Genomic DNA, 27,706 nt, shown 5'->3' with positions numbered 1-27,706 from the left:
CGAAGATAGAATTGTGTGGAGAAATGCAATTAGGGAAGCCTACCGCGCATAGGGATAAGGCAAAGGGAATGATGATAATCTTGAAGGCGACGAATATCATGGCTGCGCAATCTTAGAGAGTGGTTTAATAATTGCTCATCTACCAGCTTTTTAGGGCAGTAGTGAACAGGGTACAAATAATCATGATGATTGCCAATCTTCGAAAAAGATGCCACCTTAAGAAGAATGAATAACCACTTATATATTTTCGAAATAACGAAACAGGGAACTATTAGATAAGCACCGAAAACGCCAGCAGGAAAAAACCGCAGCAAATAGCAAATATTTTCAACGTTTTTATAGATATATTTAATATATTGACATAATAAGTATGGATATTATTTACATCTATATTGTCTAAAAATTACAATATGTTCTAAAAATTACAAAAATAATAAAACATTTTTATATTCCGTATGCTTATATTGACTAGAAGGTGTAAAAGAGAAATACATATTTATTAAATGATGAACATGTTGCTGATATGAGCACATTGTGTAAATGTTAGGATATAGAAAGTCTAATGCTCGCAATTTTATTGAAGGTTTTTATTTAAACAGTTTTCGGGCGACCGGTTTCGGCGTTTACAGTTTATACGCCATCATCAGGCCCTACAGAAACTGATCAAGCTAAAATGAATAACCTATGTTAAAATACAGTTGCCCTAGGTTAAGTTTTAGGTTTAAGTCTAACAATAGGTAACAAGTTATAGAATCCTATCAAGACAGGTTATTCAAGTTATTTTGATAACTTGTTACCTATTGTTAGACTTAAACCTAAAACTTAACCTAGGGCAACTGTATTTTAACATAGCTTATTCATTTTAGCTGGTTCAGTTTCGGTAGAAAGAACCTGATGATGGCGTATAAACTGTAAACGCCAAAACCGGTCGCCCAAAAACTGTTTAAATAAAAACCTTCAATAAGATTGTGAGCATTAGACTTTCTATATTCTAATATTTACATATTTATTAATTTGTTAAAATTCTCAATCATCATTTCCTGACCAATGGCCATACAGCTTTATGTTACAACATATTCTAATTGTTAAGAAATATACAATTTCCATCATGGAGAGCAGTGAAAATCCTGTAAAGAGTCCCAATAATCCTCCAAAGTTAGCCAAAAAATCCAAAGGTCCATACAATTCATTACGTTCAGAGAATATAAAATCGGCTGTTTTGAAGAAGATGGTTAATTTGGATAGAGATATACTAAAAAAGAAAAAAACAATAATTTAAAGTATTTCAAAAACCGTAAAAGGGCCACATCTAGCAGAGAACGTTTTCGATCTAAGTAGATCGTTAAATGTTAACGAAAATAGAACTTTAAATGTTAACAAAATGTGTTACAATAATCTTATTATTGAAAAATCCCTGTGATGGATAAAAATCCATCATTAAGGATATGGCCCTATGACCCCCCACAAGGCACGTGGATTGTTTAATTGACAATGACAATGTTTTCACATTAAGGGCCGGTTTTTCGAACGTTAATCAAGAAGTTGATTATAATTAAGTCCCCTTAACAACCATCAAATAACAAAACCCCTCATTCGTACGTCAATCAGTTGATTGTAATCATTTATGTTAATTATCATTAAAGCTCGGATTATAGGCAAAATGCCTTTTTTTGCCTATTTTGCCTAGTATAATTGTTTTTTGCACTTTTTGCTTTTTTTCGTAAATTCCGCCTATTTGTGCCTTTTTTAAAATGTCATGGTACTACCCATGATATTATTCTATTACTAAACCATTCTATAATAAAATTTTGGGTCAATAATAAAATATCAATGATTTGTTTATATAACAGATTTCTAGGAAAATGTACCTGATCGAGACTTGAGGGATAACTATTTGGAAATCCCTAAGCTTTATTAGTTTATTATCAGTTGTACAGTCGGTTACTGTATCAGAGTTTAGTCACAAATTGCTATATCCTAGTTTAGTTTTGTTTCGTATACCGAAAAGCAAAGAACACGTTTTAAAACGTTTTAGACATTTGTGTGAGAAGATGACATCTAAATTAAGGCTATGGATCGCACCTTATTCGGAACTTTCTCTAGAAGGAGATGGAGCATTTTGTAAACCATGCGGCAAATCGGTAAGTTTTATTTTTTCTCTTTTTTTCTCGTCCCACAACATAACTAAATTCTAAAGCGGTTTTAGAATTCTAATTATTTTTTTTAAATTCTCAGATTTCAAGTAGAAAAAAGTACTTTATTGACCAGCATTGTGGAACCCCACTTCATAAACGCAATTTGGAAAAACTAAATTCCTCTAAGTTAGCCCAAATATCTCTGCGGGATAGTTTAAGCAGTTCAAAAAAAGGAGGAAGACGCATTTAAATTTGATTTATGCCAGATGATGACTGCATCCAACATTCCTCTATATAAAGTTAATAACCCTAGTTTTAAATGCTTTTTCGAAAAATATCTTAATAAATCCTTACCGGACGAGAGTACATTGAGAAAACATACTGTGGAAAAATGTTATGTGGAATGCATTTCAAAAATTAAGCGGGAGTTAGAGGGCAATTTTTTGTATATTATCGTGGATGAAACGACAGATGTATGCGGCAGGTATATAGCTAATTTAATGATTGGAATTTTGAACGAAAACTTTGCGAGAAAACCTTATTTAGTTGCCGTTAAAGAATTGGAAAAAACAAACAATTTAGCAATAAGTCGATTTATACAAGATAGTTTAACAAACCTCTTTTACCCAACCCTATACCAGTGAATAAAATAGTTTTAATGCTTTCAGATGCTGCGGCATATATGTTAAAAGCTGCTGTTAATTTAAAGATTTTTTATCCTAATTTAATTCATTGCACTTGTGTAGCCCACGGGATAAATAGAATTGCTGAAGAAATAAGAAATCTGTTTCCGTTGGTAAATAATTTTATAAATTTTATGAAAGAAGTTTTTGTAAAGGCTCCGTTGAGGGTGCAAATATATAAAGAAAGACTTACCGGTGTCCCTTTGCCACCTAAACCAGTAATTACAAGGTGGGGAACCTGGCTCGAAGCAGTTTTTTTACTTTGAACACTGCAATGAAATAGAATTAGTTATGTCAGAATTTGATGATGATATTTCCGAAGCCATTCGAGAAGCAAAAAAATATTAAAAAATCTCAAATTGAAACAGGAACTCGCTTATATCAATGACAATTATAAATTAATAGTTACCACAATTACCTTATTAGAAAAACAAGAGATACATTTATGTGAGTCAGTAAAATTAATCGATAATTTAGAGGCGAAAATAAAGTCGGCACCTTGAAGTAACGGTCAATTAATTAAAAAAAAATGAAATTATGATTTCAACAAGAATGAAGGTTTTTCGTTTTTATCTAATGTTGCTAAAGTTTTGAATGGGACATTTTCCGAGGAATTACAAATTATGCCAGATTTATTATCCGCTCTGAAATATGCTCCAATTACATCTGTCGATGTCTAACGTTGGTTTTCAATGTACAAATTAATTTAAGGTTATCGAAGACATAGTTTTAAGACCGAAAATATTGAAAAACATTTAGTTGTTTCTATTAATGATAAAATTTTAAGTGGTTACAATGTTTAATTATTAATTAACAGCTATTTAGTTACTAGTTTATTTATACTAATGTTATGATTATGATGTGTAAATATACCTGCCTTAAGTTAATATTACGTTAATTCACTTTGTACAATAAATAATAAGTTATATTCCTTTATTGCCTATATTTTGCCTAAATGTTAATATTCCTGCCTTTTTTAATAAAAATCTTTGCCTATATAGGCGCCTTTTTCTTCAATTTTTGTTGCCTATAAATCCGAGCTTTAATTATCATTATGATAATTAATATAATTGATTGATTAATTAATTATTAATTATTAACATAAAAATTGTTAACATAATTGATTAATAAATCTCATAACTGTATTCAATTATGTATTTAGCAACCCAAACAAAGTTGACATTGACAGTTGGTGACAGTAATTAAATATTTGATAATGATCAGTTGATTCCATTTTTGATTAGCGTTCGAACAACCGGCCCTAAGGATGGTGAGAAGCAATTCACTGGTATTTTTGGTGGCTCAGCATGTGATTTACCTGTAACAACACTGATGATGACCTACTTAGATCGAAAACTTTTCTGTGGGTTTATAAAAAAATTTTTTCATTAAATTTTTTTTGTGACTAATGGTATACAGCCAGCTACAGGAAAGTTTTCCTTGTGGATTTTATTTAAAAAACCCTACTTAGCGTGTACACATAAAATGGTTGTAATAAATTCAGTATTATTGGGCTTTCTTTTTTCTGTCACTTATTGTATCAAAAGAATTAGAATACATAGGGATGACTGTAACAGAGAAAGGAGATGAAGTTCCAGAAATTGAAAAAAGAATTGCGAAGGGAAGGTGAGCAGTTGCAGCATTGAGCAAACTTTTAAAAAGTAGTCTTATCTCAAGAGCAGCAAAATTGCGGTTATATACAGTACTGTGTAGTAGTGAGTGTTGGGTTCTGAATAAGAGAGAAGAAAATGCATTGGAAAGATGGGAACGGAACATGCTGCATGGAGAAGACAGTCAAATGCGGAAGTTCAAGAAGTGTTTGGGAAGCCCGTAATCAGCCATATGGTTAAAACTAGAAGACATCGCTGGCTGAAACATGTGAAAAAGATCTCAGAGGACCTATGGTAGTGATGTTGATTATAGTTACTTTCGAGTATTCGTTACAAATCGTTACTTTTGTATAAAGTAATCATTTACAGTATTCGTTACTTTGATTACTATGATTACTTTTGTATTTGAGCAGCGGTAATCATATCGAGAGTCGTATTTCTCAGTATTTAGGTATTTTGTATAGGTATAGATATAGATCTAGATAAAAATATAGGGTTCTCGCATTCGATCTTTGTTAATGACATACATTACATATTTTACCTCCATTATACCTCCCTCTGTTTCATCTTCTATCTTCTCCTCACCCTCACAGTGTGAGGCTCACACCCTTAAAACGCCTCGTACAGATAACGATAATCGATAACACTCGTAAAATACCGGTCCCGTCTGTTACTCGCTGGGATACGATTGGTAGAAAGTAATCAAGTGTACTAGTTGTAGATACACTAGTCGTTACTCGCTCTCATACGATTAGCACGAAGTAACGAAGTAATCAGAGTAATCAAAGTAACGATTTGCCGCTCTGTATAGTAATCGTTATTTTCGGTATTCGTAAGTAATGAGTACTTTGTAACGAATAGATACTTTTTCAACATCTCTAACCCATGGGCGAAGAGTATATTGTTCAGAGGTGCGGAAAGACGAAGGAGGGGTCCACCGCGGAAAAAGTGGCTGGAAACAGCTAAAGAGGATCTACAAAGAGCAGGCGTTGTAAATTGGAAGACAACTGCCCTGGACAGAGTAAAGTCGAGAAAGACAGTTGAACAATTTTAAGCCATGGGCTCCTGAGGTCTGGTGTGCTGCTATATGTATGGATTTTTGTATAAAAAAGAGACTCAGATGGATAAACTATGCTTACCTAGATGGATCTACATCTGTGTCGTTTCTAACCTGCGCTCTATAAGCAGAAAGCCAGTCCCATTTAGTTTGGGATAACTCAACATTATAGGTTAAGTCAGAACACATTGGTAAACAATCGCAACCCGTGAAGTTGCCATGAAATTTATGTTTTTTTGTCTTATTTTTGCTGCTAAAATTCGGCAAGTTTAATATATGTAATTTATCAGCAGCATTACTCATACATTTTTGCTTTTCAATGCCACAAATTTTTGTTCCATTTTCTCCTAAAAATATTAGATTCAAAGTTAGGAACCAAATACTGCAAAATTCTTATATTACATAGAAAATAAATTTTAAATTTTATTGAATACTAATATATAAAAGTACAAATTGGTCAACCTATGACATTAACGTTAATGGCAAGAAGCTAAACCACCTCAGATTCGCTGACGACATTGTGATTTAGCGAGCTCATATATAATGAGCTCATATTTAATATGAGAAAAACAAAAATAATGAAAAACACAGATGATCCCAGATGTATAACTATAAATGGTAGGGAGATAGAAACAGTCCAGGAATATATCTACATACCTAGACCAAATCCTGAAACTTGACAAAGAGAACCAAAGTGCAGAAATGACTAGAAGAGCAAGACTAGTATGGGCAGGATTTAGAAAACTTAGTTGAATAGGTACTTAAGAACCGCAAAATACCCCAACACATCATCATTCTCTTTACCTTATCCCTAAGCGGGGTCCACACAATTCTATCTTGGGTCATATCAATGTTAATCCCTTTTACCAACATGTCCTGCCTTATCGTCTCTTCCCAGGTCTTCTTTGGTCTTCTTCTTCAGCTCCTTCCAGGAATCTGCATTTTAGCTATTCTTCGTATTGGGTGATTAACGTCTCGACATTGAACATGACCAAACCATTTTAAACTATGCTCTCTCATTTTGGCATCAATTGGTGCCACACCTAGACTTCCCTAATATACACATTTCTAATTTTATCCTTCTTTGTCACTCCACTCATCCATCTAAGCATTCTCATTTCCGCCACATGCAATCGTTCCTCCTCCTTCTTTTTCACTGCCCAACATTCAGTTCCGTACATCATAGATGGTCTTATGGCTCTTTTATAGAATTTTCCCTTCAGCTTCATTGGAATTTTTCTGTCACACAACACATTTTCTTTCACAGCTTCTTTCACTTCATCCATCCAGCCCTAATTCTACTGCATGCACATCCATCTATTTCTCCATCACTCTGTAATACCGGTCCTAGGTACTTAAAACTATTGCTTTCCACAATCATTTCAATATCCAAATATACCATTTTATTTGTAGTAACTCCATCTTTAAATGAACATTCCAAATACTCTGTATTTGTCCTACTAAGTTCTAAACCTTTTTGCTCCAGGGCTTGTCTCCACTGTTCCAGTTTTCGTTCTAAGTCTCTTTCACTATTTCCTATTACCACTTCGTCATCAGCATACATTAGGCACCATGGAATGCTACCCTGTAGTTTCGCTGTTATCTGGCCAAAACTAATGAGAATAAATAAGGACTAAGCACCGAGCCCTGGTGCAATCCTACTTTCACCTGAAAATATCAGTCTTTCCCACACCTGTCCTAACACTAGTCGTTACTCCCTCATACATATCTTTCACAATTTTTACATATTCGCCAGGGACTCCTTTCTTATTGAGTGCCCACCACAGAATCTCTCGAGGAACTCTATCATATGGTTTCTCAAGATCAATAAATATCATATGAGCGTTGGTCTCTTTATTCCTGTATTTTTCCATCAGTTGCCTTACAATGAAAATTGCATCTGTTGTTGATCTGCCCTGCATAAAGCCAAATTTATTATCGGATATTTCAATTACTTCACGTATCCGTCTATTAATTACTCTCTCCCATATTTTCATGGTGTGACTAAGTAGTTTTATAGCCCTGTAGTTTGTACATTGTTGTACGTCTCCCTTGTTTTTCTAGACAGGTACTAATATACTTCTTCTCCATTCGTCTGGCATTTGTCCAACTTCCATAATTCTATTAAATAGACCTGCTAGCCAACTTATTCCTGTCTCTCCCGATGCTCTCCATACTTCCCCAGGAATGTCACCTGGTCCGACTGCTTTTCCTTTCTTTATTTTTGAAGCGCTGAGTTAGGAAAAATTGGAAAGAGATACGATAAAATAGGAGGAACTCAGGAAAAATAATGTTGTCTATGTCTCTGAATTAAACATTGTTTTTTCATGACATACTCCTGTATCTATGCAGTTAGGTATTTATATCTAACTTACTTGGCATGTAAAATCCTACACATCCACAATAGTATAAAGTAAAGTTGGTCAGACACTCGACTTTACAATTTCTAACGGTGTATATTTTGAAAAAATACAAATCTTTTTCGTAAGAAAAATAACAATTTCTTTTAGCTACATCATAATTCTTTAGAGTGTTTGAAGTTGTTATCATGGACGGTGTAACACCAGCAATAACGTCCTCATTATCCGGTACCTAAAAAAAATGAAATGAGTGTTATGAATAGATTATTATGTTATGAGTAGAACATCAACAGGAGCACAGGAAACATACACAGAGTTTAAAACGCAAACAAAAAGGCTAGAGCTGGAAATTAACACAGAAAAAACAAAAATAATGATACAGACTAGAAAAAATATAGTCCCACAAAACATTATACATGAATATGACATTAAAACGGTTGGAAAGTTTACATACCTGGGAGTAGAAAGATATGCCGACGGATCAGAAGATGAAGAAATACGGTACAGAATAACGCAGGCAAACAGAACTTATTTTGCTCTCTCCCATATATTTCGGCCAAAAAGTATCCACCGAAATACAAAGATGAGAATTTATAAAACCTTAATTCGACCAATAGCATGCTAGGGCAGTGAAGCATGGGTCCTGAAAGAAACATCCAAAAACAAACTCGACACATTCACTAAGGAGAATACTAGGACCTGCGAGGGAAGACGGAATATTCAGAAGTCGATACAACTGTTGGGTTTTTTCAACATTCAGGAAGAATTTTTTCGCTGGTTTTGAATCTCGGAAGCTAGGAATAACTAAAGGCACTTTTCACAAATAAACTTTATTACACTAACACAAACTTTTGGCATTAAAGTAATAATTTATGTGGGATCGGACACAAGCCCTACTGTTTGTTTTTTATATTTATTTTATTATTTAAACACAACCTTAGTAGCGAACTTTCTTTTTTTGAATATTGCGCCTTTGTGTAAACTTCGAATCACAGAACATAAAAACATAGAAAAACTTTGTGACGTGTACACAAGGCGCAAACCACTAAACAACATATTTAAATAAAGTATAGTTTTACTAAATATTAGTGTTGGGAATTTATTTCAGAAGTCGATACAACTTCGAGCTTTACCAACCTTTATCGAGCGTCGATAATACGAGCTTTATTAACTTTATAAGGAAACACCCCTGTCAGATTTCATTAGTATACAACGATTGCAATGGGCCGGACATGTGATAGGAACGGGAGAGGATAGGCTACCAAAAAGAACACTGAATGCTAGAATGCAGGGAAAGAGACCGGTTGGAAAGCGAAGAAAGCGCTGGGAAGACACAGTAAACAGCGATGCACAAGCCTTTTTAGGAGTCCGCGTATGGAGAAGAGCAGTCACAGACAAGCAAGGGTGGAAGCAAAAAAAAATAAAGGAGGCCAAATCTCAATTTGGGCTGTAGTGCCGTAGAAAGGGAAGAAAAAAAAAATTAAAACTAAATTATCTACACTGCGCGTCAGAAAAAACGTGCCACCAACCAAATGGGTCATTTGTGATGGGTCATATTATCCGTATGTACGCCAATGGTGAATATAAAATTTTTAAAAATGTATAAACATTCTCAATTTCTTTGCAACACGAAAATGCAGCAGCTGCATAATACTATGGTCTAATCTGAGAGTGCAGGAAGAGTCTATACCGGTTTCGGGGGTTGTTTCCCCCGATCAGTAGTCCCATATCTTCTTCTCTCAGATTCTTCCACGTACCACACTCTGGGCCTTTCCGAATTGCAAAGAAAGACATGTCGCGGATGAACTAGGGCCATCTACCGAAAAACAAAGTAAGTTATCAATCGAAGTAGCACAGAAAACGACAATAAATATCGTTCCCATACCACCAGATTGACAACAGGTGGAATACTTTCTTTGGTTACACCTCCTGAGATTTTCAAAATTTATAAATCATACAGGATGCCGAGGAAATTAAGATGAGAGAATTTGAAATAATTCACAACTCATCTGCTCAGCGTGGTAAAAGCTCCAACAAGAAAGATTCCTTAATACTCAAACAAAAGAGTAAATGAATTAAAAATGTATAAACATTCTCAATTTCTTTGCAACACGAAAATGCAACAGCTGCATAATACTATGGTCAAATCCGAGAGTGCAGGAAGAGTCTATACCGGTTTCGGGGGTTGTTTCTCTCTCATCAGATGGTCCTAGTTCATCCGTGACATTTCTTTCTTTGCAATTCGGAAAGGCCCAGAGTGTGGTACGTTGAAGAATCTGAGAGAAGAGGATATGGGACTACTGATGAGGGGGAAACAACCCCCGAAACCGGTATAGACTCTTCCAGCACTCTCAGATTTGACCATAGTATTATGCAGCTGCTGCATTTTCGGGTTGCAAAGAAATTGAGAATGTTGTTCTAAAGCTATTTTCTTGTGGCATTTTTACATGAAAGAAACAGATAGTAAAAAAAAATCAAAGAAGTGGCTCTAATTATGCTAAACGAAACCAATTGTGTCGCAAATTCCTCGGTGGAATGCAGTAGGATGTGGATACCCATACTGAAAGAGGAAGTCAATAGAAAGAAAATACCACAATTAGGAAGTCAATAGTCGAATTAGTACATAATTTATATTTTAGTATTACTTATATATCCATGTATGATTGATATTATTTATAATTTAAACAAAATTATAGTAAAGTCAGAATTTGGTATTAATTTTGAGAGTAAATTAAATGTAAGACCAAATACTTACGATGTCGGGATAGTATCACGAGGTTTTTCCTGGTTTTCCCTCGTAATTTACTATGAAATCTCTAACGCGAGAATTTTAATGTCACCGTTACATATGGTTGTCTTTTTAAAGACAGATCACTTACTATAATTTTTTTGTAACGGATATTCTTGAGTTAGGGTTGATTTCATGTAATCGAATGAACTCTCTTTCAGTAAAGTCGTCCCAGGAACGCAACTCATAAATATTGGCAATATCATTTTAAAGTCTTCTACTTTAAAATGTATCATATGTATCTGAATTGCCGATATAAATGAGTCAAATTAAATAAATTATTAGAAGAATTTTTTTTTTACTAAGCAACAACATTTTTGTTTATGTTAGTATTATTTTGTATTTTGACAACGGCACCCGATTTGGGCGTCGAAACGTTAATAAAAATCATTTTTTAATAATTGTGGCTTATTTCCCATTATAAATAGTTAAAATTGAGAATGTTTATATATTCTTAATTCATTTACTCTTTTGTTTGAGTATTAAGGAATCTTTCTTGTTGGAGCTTTTACCACTCTGAGCAGATGAGTTGTGAATTATTTAAAATCCTCTCATCTTAATTTCCCCGGCATCCTGTATGATTTATAAATTTTGAAAATCTCAGGAGGTGTAACAAAAGAAAGTATTCCACTTGTTGTCAATCTGATGGTATGGAGAAGATATTTATTGTTTTCTGTGCTACTTCGATTGATAACTTCCTTTGTTTTATAAAATTTTTAATTGTATATCAAATAATGTGCAATAACTACCTCTTAAAACTTACCAAATTTCATTTGCATATCTCAATCGGTTTTAAAGCAATAAATAAGTCGTCAGTTTGTAAGAAAAAGTTAAACATCCCGTATCTCGGGAACGAATCATTTGCTGACATACGTTTATAAAAAATAGTCACTATTTTTTCCTGCAGAATTACCCCTTAAAGTTTGTCGCACTTATTTAGAAACACCCGGTATTGATGAAGAACATGGCTAGTTGTTAAAGTACCTAACTTTTTTATTATACAACATAAGCAAATGAAAAAAAAAACAGAATGTTAAGAAAACCTGAGGCTATACTTGGGTTTCAATTTCATTATTTTATAAATGCTAGAATATACCACAGGGTGTGGTGAACTTCGAGAAAAGACACAGTTTGATTGATACACTCGGTATACAATGACAATTTATCTGTCGAGCAACAATATTATTATAGCGATATTGCTAAATAATACGGCTATAACATATTATAGTCCAAGCTGTGGGTGAAAAATAGGTCGATTTAAGGATATAATTCAGGAATTTTTGAAACCTATCAGGTGTTGTAAAGGACGATGCCAGGAATAACTTCTACTAAAATGTAACCAAAAATGCTGTGCGGTTTTTTATTTATGACGATTTTCATTTGTTAAATTTGCAATTTTTAATTTTTCAGCTTAGGATATTCATTTTAGAGAAAAACTTTTAAATAGAAAATTGTAGTAAATTAAAAAACCTACAATTTGAGCTATGGCATGTTTAATTCAGTTAATACGTTATTGAAAAACAGCCTGTGAAAGGTCCAAAAGGGCCGTTTTTTGCAACTGCCTTATTTATTGTAAAAATAAATTTATGTATTTTTTAAGGCTTTAAAATGAAGATCTTTCCATACTAAACCCGAAAAAAAATTGTAGTGCCCGATTGGTGAACTTGTTGCTTAGATATTATAATTTGATTATCCCAAGAGGCCAAATGTCCAAGGCTATAACTTTTTGAAAAAAAAATCGTACAGAGTTAATCCAAGATCCACTCTCCTTCTAAAGACTTATATTTTCATATTCTGATGTAAATAAATGCGTATAACATTTTTCAACCTCTTATTTCGGGTTTGAAAATAAGGGGGCAAATTTCGTTATAAACATTTAGAATTGAAGCCGCCCCTGTACATCCTATGAGTTTATAACTTGCAGTTTATTGTTGCTGAAGACAAAATAAAGATTAAAAATCGAATAAAAATTTTATACGACCAACTGAAGCCGAGACAATTGTTTTTGTTTTCTTAAATCGTAGTGACTTTATTTATAACAATTAAGAAATTATTTCACAGTCATTGACTAAAGAAAGACTTATATTATCTTAAAATAAAAATTATTTTAAGCGAAAGTTACATTTAATCATTAAAAATTATTTTTTAAATGTAGTGGAGATTTATTTTCGTTACGAATGTGATTTATTGTGTCGGTTGCCCTTAGCAACGGCTAGCAATTTATAATACATTGAATCACGGTTTTTGCTTTAAATTTTAAAGCACCGCTTGGGTTAACTTGAAATTTGGCAAACACATAGATAACATGTTAAAGAATAAAAATGATATTGGGCCTCTGTGTGCTTTTGTCCTGGGGGTGAGTTTCACCCCTTATAAGGTTTGTAACGAAATTTGCCCCCTTACTTTCAAACCCGAAATAAGAGGTTGAAAAATGTTATACGCATTTATTTACATCATAATATGAAAATATAAGTCTTTAGAAGGAGAGTGGATCTTGGATTAACTCTGTACGATTTTTTTTCAAAAAGTTATAGCCTTGGACATTTGACCTCTTGGGATAAACAAATTATAATATCTAAGCAACAAGTTCACCAATCGGGCACTACAATTTTTTTCAGGTTTAGCATTGAAAGATCTTCATTTTAAAGCCTTAAAAAATACATAAATTTATTTTTACAATAAATAAGGCAGTTGCAAAAAACGGCCCTTTTGGACCTTTCACAGGCTGTTTTTCAATAACGTATAAACTGAAGTAAACATGCCATAGCTCAAATTGTAGGCTTTTTAATTTACTACAATTTTCTATTTAAAAGTTTTTCTCTAAAATAAATATCCTAAGCTGCAACATTAAAAATCTTTAAAAATTGCAAATTTAACCAATGAAAATCGTCATAAATAAAAAACCGCACAACATTTTTGGTTACATTTTAGTATAAGTTATTGCTGGCATCGTCCTTTACAACACCTGATAGGTTTCAAAAATTCCTGAATTATATCACGTTTTTTCACCCACAGCCTGGGGTATTAATAGAATCACTTAAATCGGACAACAGGTTAAGAAAATTCGGGTTAGACTATAATATATAACTAAAAAAATATAACTTACTCTAAAGTATCCCTGACTTAACAATGGTAATCTTGATGGAATGTGAAGTAAAACCTATAAAGGAAGTTACAATACACTATAACAATGTCACATACGCATTAAATAAATTTAATAAAGAAATAAAATTAATATTGATCTTTTGTTAACACGTCATTAAACGCACCATATTTTTTACATAAGTAAACGCCGTGCGGCAATTTGCCTCCTTATAATAATCATCACCTAGCCCTTTGCGTCCACTGCTGGACATAGGCCTCCCACATTTTTTTCCATTTTGCTCTATTTTGAGCACTTTGCATCCAATTTCTTGACACTTTCTTGAGATCGTCAGTCCAACGAGTAGAGGGTCTTCCTCTACTTTTTTGTCTAATATCGGCCTCCACTCAAGTAATCTCTTCATCCATTCGTAATCTTTCATCATTAAAAGATTGTCCAGTTTAATTTCACTGTGGGCTTCAGTGCAATTCAGTGGATGGAAATTCCATCGGTAAATCCTGTTCTTCGTCTTAAGTCTTTATTTCTAACTCGGTCACGAAGCGATATACTCAGCATTGACCTTTCAATGGAAAACTGAGAAATACATTTTTTTAACGGATCTTAAAGGTTTTGAGCTTTGAGATTTTATTTTCTTCAACCTAGTTTTTGATCGAGATTTTGGCATTTTTGGTATTTTTCATGCGTAATACAGATCGTTTTTATTATTATAATATATGTTATGAGTCTCTTGAAGATATGAGAATTTGTATGTAGAAAAAGGACCGAAATACAAAGGTAACAAGGAGGTGAATAAAGCTAACAGAGCCGCAGGTTGCCTGAATGAAACAATATGGTGAAATAAAAAGATCGGAAAAGATGCGAAAGGCAGAATTTACAAAACAGTCATCAGACCAATAATGACATACGCAGCAGAAACAGGACCTGATACAGAAAGGACAAAAATAATGCTAGAGAAAGCAGGGATGAAAACCCTTCGAAAAATCGATGGTAAGACAGTATGGGATAGAGCTAGAAATGCAGATATACGACGGAGATGCAAGATAGACAACATTAATAACTGGGTAAAAGACAGAAGAGTGGAATTAAATCACCAGATAAGCTGAATAACAACAAATAGAGTGGTAAGGACGGCGAGAGGCGGTTTCTCAATTGCAAGATAATCAGTGGGAAGACCAAGAAAACGACGTAATGATAATTTACTGGAGGTTCATTGAAAAAGAGACGAGTCATGCCTATGTTATAGTCAAAGCCCGAATTTCAGGCACTCCTAGGTTTGACTAGGAAATACTCAGGTCTGACGGACGGTCTTAGTCAATGCCCGAAATAAAATACAGTTTCGGCCTTTGACTAGTCAAACCTAGGAGAAAATTGAAAAAATAATTTTATTAACGTTTCGACGCCCAAATCGGGCGATGTTGTCAAAATACAAAATACTACTAAATTAAACAAAAATGTTGTTGCTTAGTAAAAAATTCTTCTAATAATTTATTTAATCTGACACATTTATACCGGCAATTCAGACATATATTATACATTTTAAAGAAGAATAATTTAAAATGATATTGCCAATATTTATGAGTTGCGTTCTTGAAAAGTAATTTGATTTCTTGAAAAAAAGTGTGTTTATTGATCCGTATTTCGTACCAACTCTATATAAACCGTCAATTATTTTATCTTGTATGATACTCAAAATATTTCGGGCATCTCCTTTGGCTCTATTAAAGCTGGGAATAGGTATTGTTACAGCTTTTCCGATTAAATTGGAGGAAATTTCTTTTCACTTAATTGTTTCATAACATTAGCCTGGGCATGAAGACCTTCGATCGCCTTTCCTTTATTTATCCTAATCTTTTCTGTCTGTGCACAACGCATGTATGTAACTTTTCTTTCAAAACCTTCACAGTATGCACCGAGTGTGCTGTCAGCGCACACAACATGTACCACCTGATTACAAATTTTGCACATGTATGTGAGTCAGAGCTCTCTTTTTGGCAAATACAACAAACCACATCTGAAGAAGTAATCTGAATTGTTTGACAATTTTTTTCCTCTCCTAGTGACGATGGTCCTGGGGCTTCGTTAGTATTATGGCGATCCTTAGTTTTTTCTCCGATTGCAATATCTTCTTTCACAGTTGACGATGACATTCCCATTTTATATGTTTGCGCTAAACACAGTTTTTTCAAGAAATCAAATAAGAGAATGCAAAGAGAGTTTTCTTAATTTCGAACATGTTCCAGAGGTTAAGCGGTCTCTAAGAGAAATTAGTACAAAAGATTCTAAAATTGGAGGAAAAGGCTTTATAGCAGGGGTGGGCAAATACTATTAAGCGCGGGCCAAAATGAAATTTTCAAATTGTCTCCCGGGCCGGAGGACTATAACGCGTAAGTACACTGCACCCGCGAATGTTTTTGGTGGAGTTTTTCCCTGTTCAAGAAACAAAAATTTTTTTTTGACAAAAATACTAACATTATTAGTATCATTTTAAAGCATTTGGACAAAGAAATTTGACTGTTAATGATAGATAATAGTAATAGTACATTGTCTTACTTAGGTGTACATGCAAACAATAATTTATGCCCACTAAAATGTATTACATAATTTTTAAAGAAATATGGGCCACTATTATATTGTATTAAGTTATAACAAATCCTTATAAAAAAGAAGATATTTAACAAGTGGCAAAATGAAAAACTTTTCTAGTCTGGATTACGAAAGATTTAAATCCGAAATTCGATCAAGTAGAGAGCAATCAAGATCAGCCTTTTTGAAGATGTAACCAAAGAGTAACTTTGAGTAACCAAAGACTCGATCTGCAAATCCGTTATCGGATGGTAAACTCTTATAACCACTCTATTCTTCTTTATAGTGCCGAAGAGCATTGCCGAAGACTGTTAATGTTGACTTAATGAGAATGCTGGAAGCTTTTGCGACGTGGTTTTTTAGGAGAATTTTGAAAATACCACGGACCGATCATATTATGAACTATATGGTGTTGCACAGAATGGGAAGAGATAGAGAACTTTTGACCACCATTAAAAGGAGAAAAGCAGCATACTGGGGACATATACTTAAAAATGATTAGTACGAGTTGTTGCAGCTGATTATGAGGGGTAAAATAGAAGGAAACACTGGTCCTGGTAGTCGACAAATAAAATCCTGGTTGAAAAATATTTGCGACTGGACCGGGTTAAACACACAGACGCTTTTAAGAAAATCAGAAGATAGAGACGAATTCGCAATGGTTATAGCCAACCTTCATTAGTGGAGTCGGCACTAAAAGAAGAAGAATATTAAAATAATGGTCATTAAATAAGTCAGTTAATGAAAGATTTTATTTTGCTATTTCTTTATAGCTTAACGATTTCTACAAATTAATTTAAAATTATGTTATACGCACACTAATACTAAGAGAATAACAAAAATTGCCTGTTGGATTTTTCTACGGGTCGGAAAAAATAAACAAAAGGGCCGGATCCGGCCCGCGGGCCGGCTTTTGCCCACCCCTGCTTTATAGAATGCTACTGCAATAAGAAATGCTCTTCAAAATTATATAAGTGTAAAAAGTCTATGTATTGTGCAACTCTAAATGCCACAATGCCTCAAAATGTGAGAACAAACACTAATTTTAGTATTTTAATTACGAGAATACAAAAATAATAAACATTAAAATTAATAAATCACGTTTTATTAAACCTAATCTAACAAATTACGATATTTTAATAGCTGATCGGGGTTTGACTAGTCAAACACCGATTTTATAAAATTAAATTTCGACCTTTGCCTGACCAATTTAGTCTCTCCTAGGTTTAACTAGTCAAAGGTCGAAACTGTAATTTTTTTCGGGTTTTGACCGTCAGTCAGACCTGAGGATTGCCTAGTCAAACCTAAGAGTGACTGAAATTCGGGTTTTGACTATAACATCTACACAAAAAGAAGAAGAAGAGTTTTAGTTTAATTTCAGATTATTGGAAAATTGCGACTTAACTTACGTTGTAACCTTGAAGTCCTAATTTGCAACTTGCATCAGTATTTTCTTTGGTCGATCTAAAACTTACTGATAAACCATTTTTAATTCCAGAAAAGAGCGCTCTTCTTGGATAGGCATGTTTATCTACATGTTCAGCATAGCCATTTTCTATAGTCCAATCATTATTAGTTTTATTAGCGTTGTGAAAATTTGAATTAGATACACTAAAAATAAAATACTAATTAAAACAAAATTTTATTGGGGCCAATTTTTTGGTAACACCTTCGTGGCTTCCACTCTAAAATTTGAAAACCAACGAATTGCTGGAGCAAAGAAGGCTGAGGGAGATTTAAAAGTTGCATCTCACTTCTCGCCTGTCCAGCGCGGTAAAATTCCAACGAAAAATGGTCCCGCATACTCAGAAGATAGGAGTAAAACTGATTACTTTGGGCCAATTAGCAAAATACAAGGAAAAGTTATTTACCAGCAATTTTATTGCTGGAATCGAATCTTCTGATTGTATATATTAATACTATAGGTATGCAAAGTCCGCAGATAGTGTGCTACTTTTTTTATAAACAAAATGGCGTGTTTTTTTTTCAATTTTTGCTCTATAACTCCAAATATTTTAACTTTACACCAAAAAGATTTAAATAAAAATTCACCGTAATTAAATTCTGCATAGAGACGTGTTTTTCCCGATTTACTTCTACGAAAATTTTCCCCGGAAAATGCGGGTTTTTCCAACAATATCTTTAATTTTCAACTAAAATTTTAGATAAGTAATTGTTTATCAGCAATTAAATAGCTTGGTAATATAAAATATGTTTTGATATAGATTATAATTTTAGAAGCCGATGGAAATTGAATGAACAATTTAGCAAAAATTGAAATGTTAATTAAAAATTTACGGTCGCTATAATAACCACAATAATTATGATACATAAGAATAACTATGATTTTTTGTATAAAAAGGCACTGTACCTATCTAATGTAATTTACAGAATTGAAATTGGACTATTTAAGCGGCCTCAGGAATATTTTAAAATTATAAACAATTTTTTGGCATAAAAACAAATAGAATATCTCGGGAAATATTAAATTAGATTAAATCATAAAAAATGTGTTAGAAGAGAGTGGCAGAACGCTTCCATTAAAAGAAAAAACGTTTAATTATGAAAAGTGGTTCCTGAGATACAACCGGTCAAAGTTGACCGGCATTTACGCAAAGATATAAACAACAGGATCATAATTTTCAACCTATCATCTTTTTATTTTTGTCCTCTTTCTCCACACCAATTTTTATATCTTTAAAATACTCACAACATATATTATTATAATAAAAACTATCGATATTACGAGTGAAAATTGCCAACAATCACAAAATTCCAATTAAAAATTAAGTTGGAGAAAATGTAATCTCAAAGTTCAAAATCGGTATACGTTAAAAAGATGCATTTTCTCGGCTTGCCATAGAGCAATTTTCTTCATTCTTTTTTTGTTCCCTAGTAACGAGTAGAGCCATCTAACTAACGCATTATTAAGTAATGTCAAACTTGCTTTTGTTTTGTTATAATAGAAAAATTTATTTATAAGAAAAGGAAACTACATTATATTTTTTCCAGTTGTAGACTTTTTTTAGATAAACTTAATACAAGTGTACCTTTTAACGTTAAAAACACAAATATTCTCATTTGAAAGCTGTATAATTATCTAAACAATCTTTATTTAAACAAATTAAAATTTTTTGTTATAATAAATAAATTAATTTATTATGACAAACAAAAAAAAATGCCACAAGGAAATAGCTTCAGAAAAACAAAAGTAAGTTTGACATTTAATAATGCGTTAGTTAGTTAGACTCTACTCGAGTTACTATGGAACAAAGGAATGAAGAAAATTGCTCCATGGGAAGCCGAGAAAATGCATTTGTTTAACGTATACCGATTTTGATCTTTGAGATTACATTTTCTCCAACCTAATTTTTGATTGGAATTTTGCGATTTTTGGCAATTTTCACTCGTAATATCGATATTTTTTACTATAATAATATATATTATGAGTGTTTTAAAGATATGAAAATTGGTGTGGAGAAAGAGGACAAAAACAAAAAAGTGATAGTTTGAAAATTATGATCCTATTCTTTATATCTTTGTCGTAAATGCCGGTCAATTTTGACCGGTTGTATCTCAGGAACCACTCATCACAATTAAACGTTTTTATTTTAAAAGAAGCGTCCTTCTGCTTTTTTTATAATATCGTTTTCATGATTTAATTTAATTTAATATTTTCCGAGATATTCTACACTCACCGGCAGAGAAAACGGGCACCCCAAAAAATGGGTCATTTTTAATGTCTTGTATTTCCTAAACCTGATGTCCGATTTAAGTAATTTTTTTAATATGTTATAGCCTTATTCTTTATCAATATCGCTGTAATAATATTGTTGCTAGACAGGTACATTGTCATTGTATACAGGGTGTACGAATCAAACTGTGTTTTTCTCAAACTTTGGAACACCCTGTGGAATGTTCTAGCTTTTATAAAATACTAAAATTAAAACCCAACTATAGCCACAGATTTTCTTAACATTCTGTTTTTTTTTATTCATTCGCTTATGTTGGATAATAAAAAAGTTAGGCACTTTAACAACTACCCCTCTTTTTCGTCAATACAGGGTGTTTTTCAATAAGTACGGCAAGCTTTAAGGGGTAATTCTGCATGATAAAATAATGACAGTTTGCTTTATAAACTTATGCCCGCAAATACTTCGTTTCTGAGATAGGGGGTGTTGAAATTGTTCTTACAAACTGACGATTTATTTATTGCTCTAAAACGGTTTGTGATATGCAAACGAAATTTGGTAGATTTTAAGAGCTAGTTATTGCCCATTTTTTGGCATACAATTGAGAATTTTATATTCATCATTGGCGTGCATACGGGATATATCTAAAATATTTATACCCGTATGCACGCCAATGGTGAATATAAAATTCTTAATTGTACGCCAAAAAATGCGCAATAACTACCTCTTAAAATCTACCAAATTCCATTTGCATATCACAAACCGTTTTAGAGAAATAAATAAATCGTCAGTTTGTAAGAACAATTTCAACACCCCCATCTCGGAAACGAAGCATTTGCGGGCATACGTTTATAAAGCAAACTGTCATTATTTTATCATGCAGAATTACCCCTTAAAGTTTGCCGTACTTATTTAAAAACACCCTGTATTAACGAAAAACAGGGGTAGTTGTTAAAGTGCTTAACTTTTTTATTATCCAACATAAGCGAATGAATAAAAAAACAGAATGTTAAGAAAACCTGAGTCTATAGTTTGGTTATAATTTCAGTATTTTATAAAAGCTAGAACATTCCACAGGGTGTTCCAAAGTTTGAGAAAAAAACACAGTTTGATTCGTACACCGTGTATACAATGACAATGTACCTGTCTAGCAACAATATTATTACAGAGATATTGATAAAGAATAAGACTATAACATATTAAAAAAAATACTTAAATCGGATATCAGGTTTAGGAAATACAAGACATTAAAAATGACCCATTTTTTGGGGTGCCCGTTTTCTCTGCCGGTGAGTGTATTTGTTTATAAGCCAAAAAATTGTTTATAATTTTAAAATATTCCTGAGGCCGCTTAAATAGTCCAATTTCAATTCTGTAAAGTACATTAGATAGTTACCGTAAAATGGGTTTACTTTGACCGCTGGGGTGAATTTGACCGAAAACATAGAAAAATATTTATTGTGATATACTTCAGCCACCCTGTAAAATTTTTAAAATTATTTTTAACGATTCAAATTTTTAAATATCTAAGAATTCATTTTTAAATAAAAAAAAAAGAATTAATATTCCAACGGTTGTTAAATCCGCCGATATAACGAATTAAGAAAAAATGGTTTAAAAAACGATCAAATTAACCCCACCTAAAAGAAAAATAAGTTTAACAGGCAAAAAGCATATACGGTACACTTCCCTCCAGATGGGGTGAACTTGACCAAAGGCATTTTTATTTTTTTTTCTAAGTCATGATTATTTTCTTGTAATTATAATCTAAACTACTGAAAGTAGACGCCTAAACCCATAACATATTATTGCATATACAAAAATGAAGCAAAATTTAAAATATGATTTTTATAGTATTAAAGTACAAAATCGGTCAAAGTCACCCTATTTTACGGTACAGTGTCTTTTTATATAAAAATCATAGTTATTCTTATGTATCATAATTATTGTGGTTATTATAGCGACCGTAAATTTTTAATTAACAATTCAATTGTTGCTAAACTGTTCATTCAATTTCCATCGGATTCTGTATTTATGATCTATACGAAAAGAGCTTTTAAATTACCAAGTTATTTAATTATTGATAAACAATTACTTATCTAAAATTTTAGTTGAAATTAAAGATTTTGTTGGAAAAACCCGCATTTTCCGGGGAAAATTTTCGTCGAAGTAAATCGGGAAAAACACTTCTCTATGCAGAATTTAATTACGGTGAATTTTTATTTGAGTGTTTTTGGTGTAAAGTTAAAATCTTTCTTAACACGATTTTCGGTCGCCATTTTGTTTATAAAAAAAGTAGCACACTATCTGTGGACTTTGCATACCTATATTATTAATATATACAATCATAAGATTCGATTCCGGCAATAAAATTGCTGGTAAATAACTTTTCCCAAAAATGGCCTATTCTCCGATAATCTGCCCAGACTAGATGTAAATGCATACTCATTTCGTTGTAAAACGAAACAAGAGCCGTATTATATTTCAATTAGTTCAGAGAGCATCATAAGCACCCTAACCGGTTATAAAATAAATCACAAAATCATAAAATATAAATTCAAGCCTTATAAAATAAAGTTTAAAACTTTTATGTAAAATTTAAAACCTAAAACCTTACTACATTCATACTTACTTACGTATTAAATTTTATTCTTACACACATTTTATTCTTACTTACGTATTAAATCATACTTACACAAGATCTTTAAAGAGATCAGATTTGTCCAAAATATTAAACGAGTAACATATTCCATCATCAGTAATAATTGGATCAAATATTTTGTTACATTCAACTCGGTAGCCCATATAGTAACAAATTTTCAAAGGACTTCCAAAGTTAACCTAAAATAAATTCATATAAGTCAAATTTATTCAAATGAAAAAGAGGAAAACCTTCTAGTTGGTTGTATACCATCTTTAAAACAACGTAGTAATGAAGTGAAGACTTGTATTTTACATTTCTTCATATTTTACATCAAAATTTTTAAAAATTATCCATATGGATTATCACAAAAGGTTTTCGGTCAAAATACCATCTTCAGTGGGACAACTTTCGTAGTGTTTTACCTCTCGTAGTGTCTCACAAGTACTTACTTGTATCTAGACTGCGATCACAGTACAATCTTGATATGATTGGAAAACCTTGGTAATCAATGTTTAGTTCTTGCAAGATTTCTAGTAGCTTTTCGTGCTTGCGTTGTTAAATGCTTTAGTATAGTCAATGAAGCACACATGCATCCTATGACTATGCATAAATAACATCTTGAAAATCAATCGTTTTTGCAAGATTTCTAGTAGCTTTTCGTGCTTAACTTTGTCAAATGCTTTAGTATAGTCAATGAAGCATACATACATCCTCTAACTATGCATGCTTGTGGTATCCTATAGCCACTCACCAGTTTTCATGAAAATCGATGGAGGTTCTGAGATAATAGTTGATTTTTTCCTTTATTTACCAAAAATTACGCTTTTACAAAAAAAATATTATTACCAAAATTAAAGAGAATAAAAAATTGAATACACTCATTACTTAAAGAACTAATCTAATGTTAATTCAAAGTGAGCGATGGGTAATTAAATGTATATTTTTTTCGATGAGTACTCAAATCTAAATATTCAAGCGTAAATAACGAGAAAACGATGAATTTTATAAAATATACCTGTTAAGCACTTGTCAAAGTACTTCGAAATACCTGTCAAATGAGCTCCAGAAAAAGATAATAGAATTAAAATTAAGCAAGTTATGATGAAAATAAGAGAATCATTTCGAATTTTTAGGAAAAAGTGAAAAATAAAACATACGTCATTTCTACAAAAATTAATATTTATAGTAATCCTTACAAGAGTTTCTTTATATTAGCATAAGTAGATTTCAACAATTTTGACCGGTTTAGAATGCATATTTTTGAAAAAAAGATATAATTAAAAAAAAAATCAATTTTTTAAAAATTATCCATATGGACTATCACAAAAGGTTTTCGGTCAAAATTGACTAAAATTTCAGTGTGACAACTTTCGTAGTGTTTTACCTCTCGTAGTGTCTTACAAGTACTTACTTGTATCTCGACTTTGATCACAGTATAATCTTGATATGATTTGAATACCTTGATAATCAATGTTTAGTTCTTGCAAGATTTCTAGTAGCTTTTTGTGCTTGCGTTGTTAAATGCTTTAGTATAGTCAATGAAGCACACATGCATCCTATAACTATGCATAAATAACATCTTGAAAATCAATATTTCGTTCTTGCAAGATTTCTAGTAGCTTTTCGTGCTTAACGTTGCCAAATGATTTAGTATAGTCAATGAAGCATACATACATTCTATAACCATGCATGCTTGAGGTATTCTCTAGCCACTCACCAATTTTCATGAAAATCGATGGAGGTTCACCGAAATCTGAAATAATAGTTGATTTTTCCTTTATTTACTGCACTATTTATTTGAGTTTTAAATAAGTAATAAAATATAAAATATTTTTAGAAAAATGGTATTCTTTTTCTCATAATCATCTTTCAGTGCGTCACAGTTCTCGATTTCTTTCTAACGCATTAAATTGTATGTGACAGAAAAAAAAGGCACGTCCGTGATTACCGACATTTACAACATTTATTCTAGTTATTCTAGTTGTCGATAGATGGCGCCATAATAAAAAAAATAATTTTTTTAAATTAGATAATAATACTACAAATATAATCTGTATAATTTATAAGACTATACAAATCAAAGAAAATACCATTTTATAAATGCAAGAAACACATTTGATTTGTTTTTATTTCAAATTGAAAATAAAGTGTGACAACTGTCAGATTTAACTAAAATGTCATGTTAGAATAAATGTCATAAATGTGTATTATCACGGACTTACCCTTTCTCCTATCATTTGTTACGCACTGAAAAATGCTCATGAAAAGGACAATACATACCTTAGCTAATACTTCGTAAATGGTTTCATCTATAAATTTTCCCTTGGTCATATGTGTATGGGGACCAGCATTACAAACTAAACTCATGTAGTTTAAAGTATTTTGTCTAAAATAAATGGTGAAAATATAAATAACATTCGTTATGCTTAAGATACAGTCAATATTGCTGAAAGTGAGAAAGACCTGCAGACCCTTCTAAGCACAATTTGTGATACTGAAGAACAGTTTGCTTGATCAATAAACAAAAAGAAAACCAAAACCATGCTCATCAGCAAGAGGGGTAAAGTCATAACCCATAACAAGGATCCAGATAAGAAATGAAAATATCGAACAAGTGGACAAAATGAAATACTTAGGAGTCTGGATTACGGAAGATCTAAATCAGATATTCAGAAGTCAGATATTCGATTAAGAATAAAGCAATCAAGAGCAGCATTTTTGAAGATGAGGAAATAGCAGAGTCCAGAAGAAGGATCAATGCTCTGGAAATGGACTACATACGTAGAAGTGCTGGAATCTCCCGATTGGACAGAGTACGTAACGAAGAAATAAGAAGAAGGATGCAGGCACACGATACAGCGGTAGAGAGGCTCAAAAGAAGAAGCCTAAAATGGTTCGTTGGTTCGGTCACTTACTTACAATGGACGACCAACGACGGCCAAAGAAACTACTGAAATGGAAACCATCAGGTAAGAAGAGAAGGGGAAGATCAAGACTATCCTGGAATGACACGATAAGGAAGGCCATGGAACACCGAGATTTGGAAGAGGAAGGTGCCCAGGATAGAAACAGATGGCGGTTAGGTGTGGGGATGCGGCGTCAGCCGATATGACACCCCGTATATATATAGGAAATTTCTGAGTAACCAGACTCAAACCAACAAAACGATGACGAGAATGTTGGACCTCATCGCCCTGGGAAGACTTGATGGCAATGAATAGGCGGTAGCCTACTAACATGATCGATCATGCTAGAAAGAAGAAGAAGAAGAAGAAGGAAAAGAAGAAGAAGAAGAAGAAGAAGAAGAAGAAGGTGTATCCTAGATCATACATTATATTGGCCCACAATGGCTAAGTTGTAAGTACTTACTCATCCTCAGTTAGAGATTTTTTATCCACAATTTTTCTTACTATGTTTGTATGATTATATAAGGCCTGCTTTGCCTTTGCTTCTGGACATATTGTAACAGCTGGAAACGGTATGGAGTAGATTGGAGTTTCTTGGGTAGCAAATGTCACAATTACTGGACTACGGATCCATTTGTTATAAACTTCTAGAATAGCATAAACACAACTTGATAATGCTATAACGAACACTATAAGCCACCATATTCTAAAAGTCAGTAATAATTAATTAACAAGTTTATCTTCATTATTAAATTAATATACCTAAGCATAGTAATGGAAAAAAAAGAGCACTCAAGGAGATGAAGTATAATAAATCTCCAGGAAAAGACGGGATAACTGTGGAAATGCTAAAAAAATGGTGGGAAAACAACTAGAGAAGTTTTGTACATACTTATGAATAGAATATTAATGACAAAACAAATACCGAACACTTGGAACGAAGCAGTAACATTGTTACTATTTAAGAAAGGAGATAAAAAGGATCTAAAGAATTACAGACCCATAACTTTACTAAATGTGATGTACAAACTATTAACCAAGATATTAACAAACAGATTAACAACTAAATTAAGTGGATACCAGGAAAGAGAACTAGCCGGATTTAGAAAAAGCTTCAGTACAAGTGACCAACTTTTAACGTTGAAGATATTAATCGAAAAAGCTAACGAATATCATATCCCGCTATACATGGCATTTATTGACTTCGAAAAAGCATTTGATAGTGTGGAACACTGGGCAGTAAAAAATTCCCAACAAAACAGCAGAATAGACTACAGATATACCGACTTAATTACAAATATATATAATAAGGCAACAACACCTATTAAGCTAATGAAACAAACGGAGCCTATTAAAATAAACCGAGGAGTAAGACAAGGAGATACCATCTCGCCCAAGCTATTCAACCAAGCGTTAGAAGATGTGTTCAAACAACTACACTGGGATGGCTTGGGTATAAACATACACGGGCAATATCTGAACCACTTACGATATGCTGATGATATTGTATTAATAACAGAAAGAAGGGAAGAATTACAAAGAATGCTGGAAGAAATAGATAGAGAATCACCAAAGAGAGGACTGAAGATGAATTACAGTAAAACAAAAACCATGACCAATCAACAAGAAAAACTAATAATTACAGTGGCACAAACAAGAATAGAACAAGTAAAAGAGTGTATATATCTAGCAGAAATCACTAGATTAAATAAAGAAAATCAGACCGAAGAAATAAAGAGAAAAATAAGATTGGCCTGGGCATCATTCGGAAAACTGTCTTATATTCTAAAGAACAGAAAATACTCGCAATACCTAAAAACAAGAGTCTTTAATCAATGTATACTCCCTGTTCTAATAATAGCTCTCAGACATGGACGTTTACAAAAGAAAATATGGAAAAAATAGCAAAGACAAAAAGATTAATGGAAAGACAAATGCTGAACATTAAACTATCAGACAGGAAAAGAAACGAATGGATCCATAACCAAACAAAAGTGAAAGATGTCTCTACCCAAGTAGCAAAGCTTAAATGGAAGTTCGCCGAACAAACCCTAAGGCAGAAGGATGAAAGATGAACTAAGATGATTATACATTGGAGACCGAGGAACCACAAATGGAAAAGAGGAAGGCCACAGATGCGATGGT

The 27,706-nt window shown here is 32.7% G+C and overlaps 1 protein-coding gene across 1 annotated transcript in view; it reads right to left on the bottom strand.

The window, feature by feature from the left end:
- Positions 1-847: 847 nt before the first annotated feature.
- The window catches only part of LOC126889741 (pickpocket protein 28-like), a 40,403-nt gene continuing 13,544 nt past the window's right edge, over positions 848-27,706 (bottom strand). The window contains exons 2-9 of the mRNA XM_050658292.1: positions 26,025-26,267; positions 24,936-25,041; positions 22,707-22,852; positions 17,729-17,930; positions 13,740-13,793; positions 7,861-8,077; positions 5,568-5,832; positions 848-1,252 (exon numbers count right to left, since the gene is read on the bottom strand). Of these exons, the coding sequence (XP_050514249.1) occupies positions 1,027-1,252; positions 5,568-5,832; positions 7,861-8,077; positions 13,740-13,793; positions 17,729-17,930; positions 22,707-22,852; positions 24,936-25,041; positions 26,025-26,267 (1,459 nt within the window). The 3' untranslated portion in view covers positions 848-1,026. The remainder of the gene's footprint in view (positions 1,253-5,567; positions 5,833-7,860; positions 8,078-13,739; positions 13,794-17,728; positions 17,931-22,706; positions 22,853-24,935; positions 25,042-26,024; positions 26,268-27,706) is intronic.

Source organism: Diabrotica virgifera, chromosome 8 (assembly GCF_917563875.1).
Source record: "Diabrotica virgifera virgifera chromosome 8, PGI_DIABVI_V3a".
Taxonomy (NCBI): domain Eukaryota; kingdom Metazoa; phylum Arthropoda; class Insecta; order Coleoptera; family Chrysomelidae; genus Diabrotica; species Diabrotica virgifera.
Note: the sequence above shows the minus strand (reverse complement) of the source record. Positions and strands in the feature narration are given on the sequence as shown.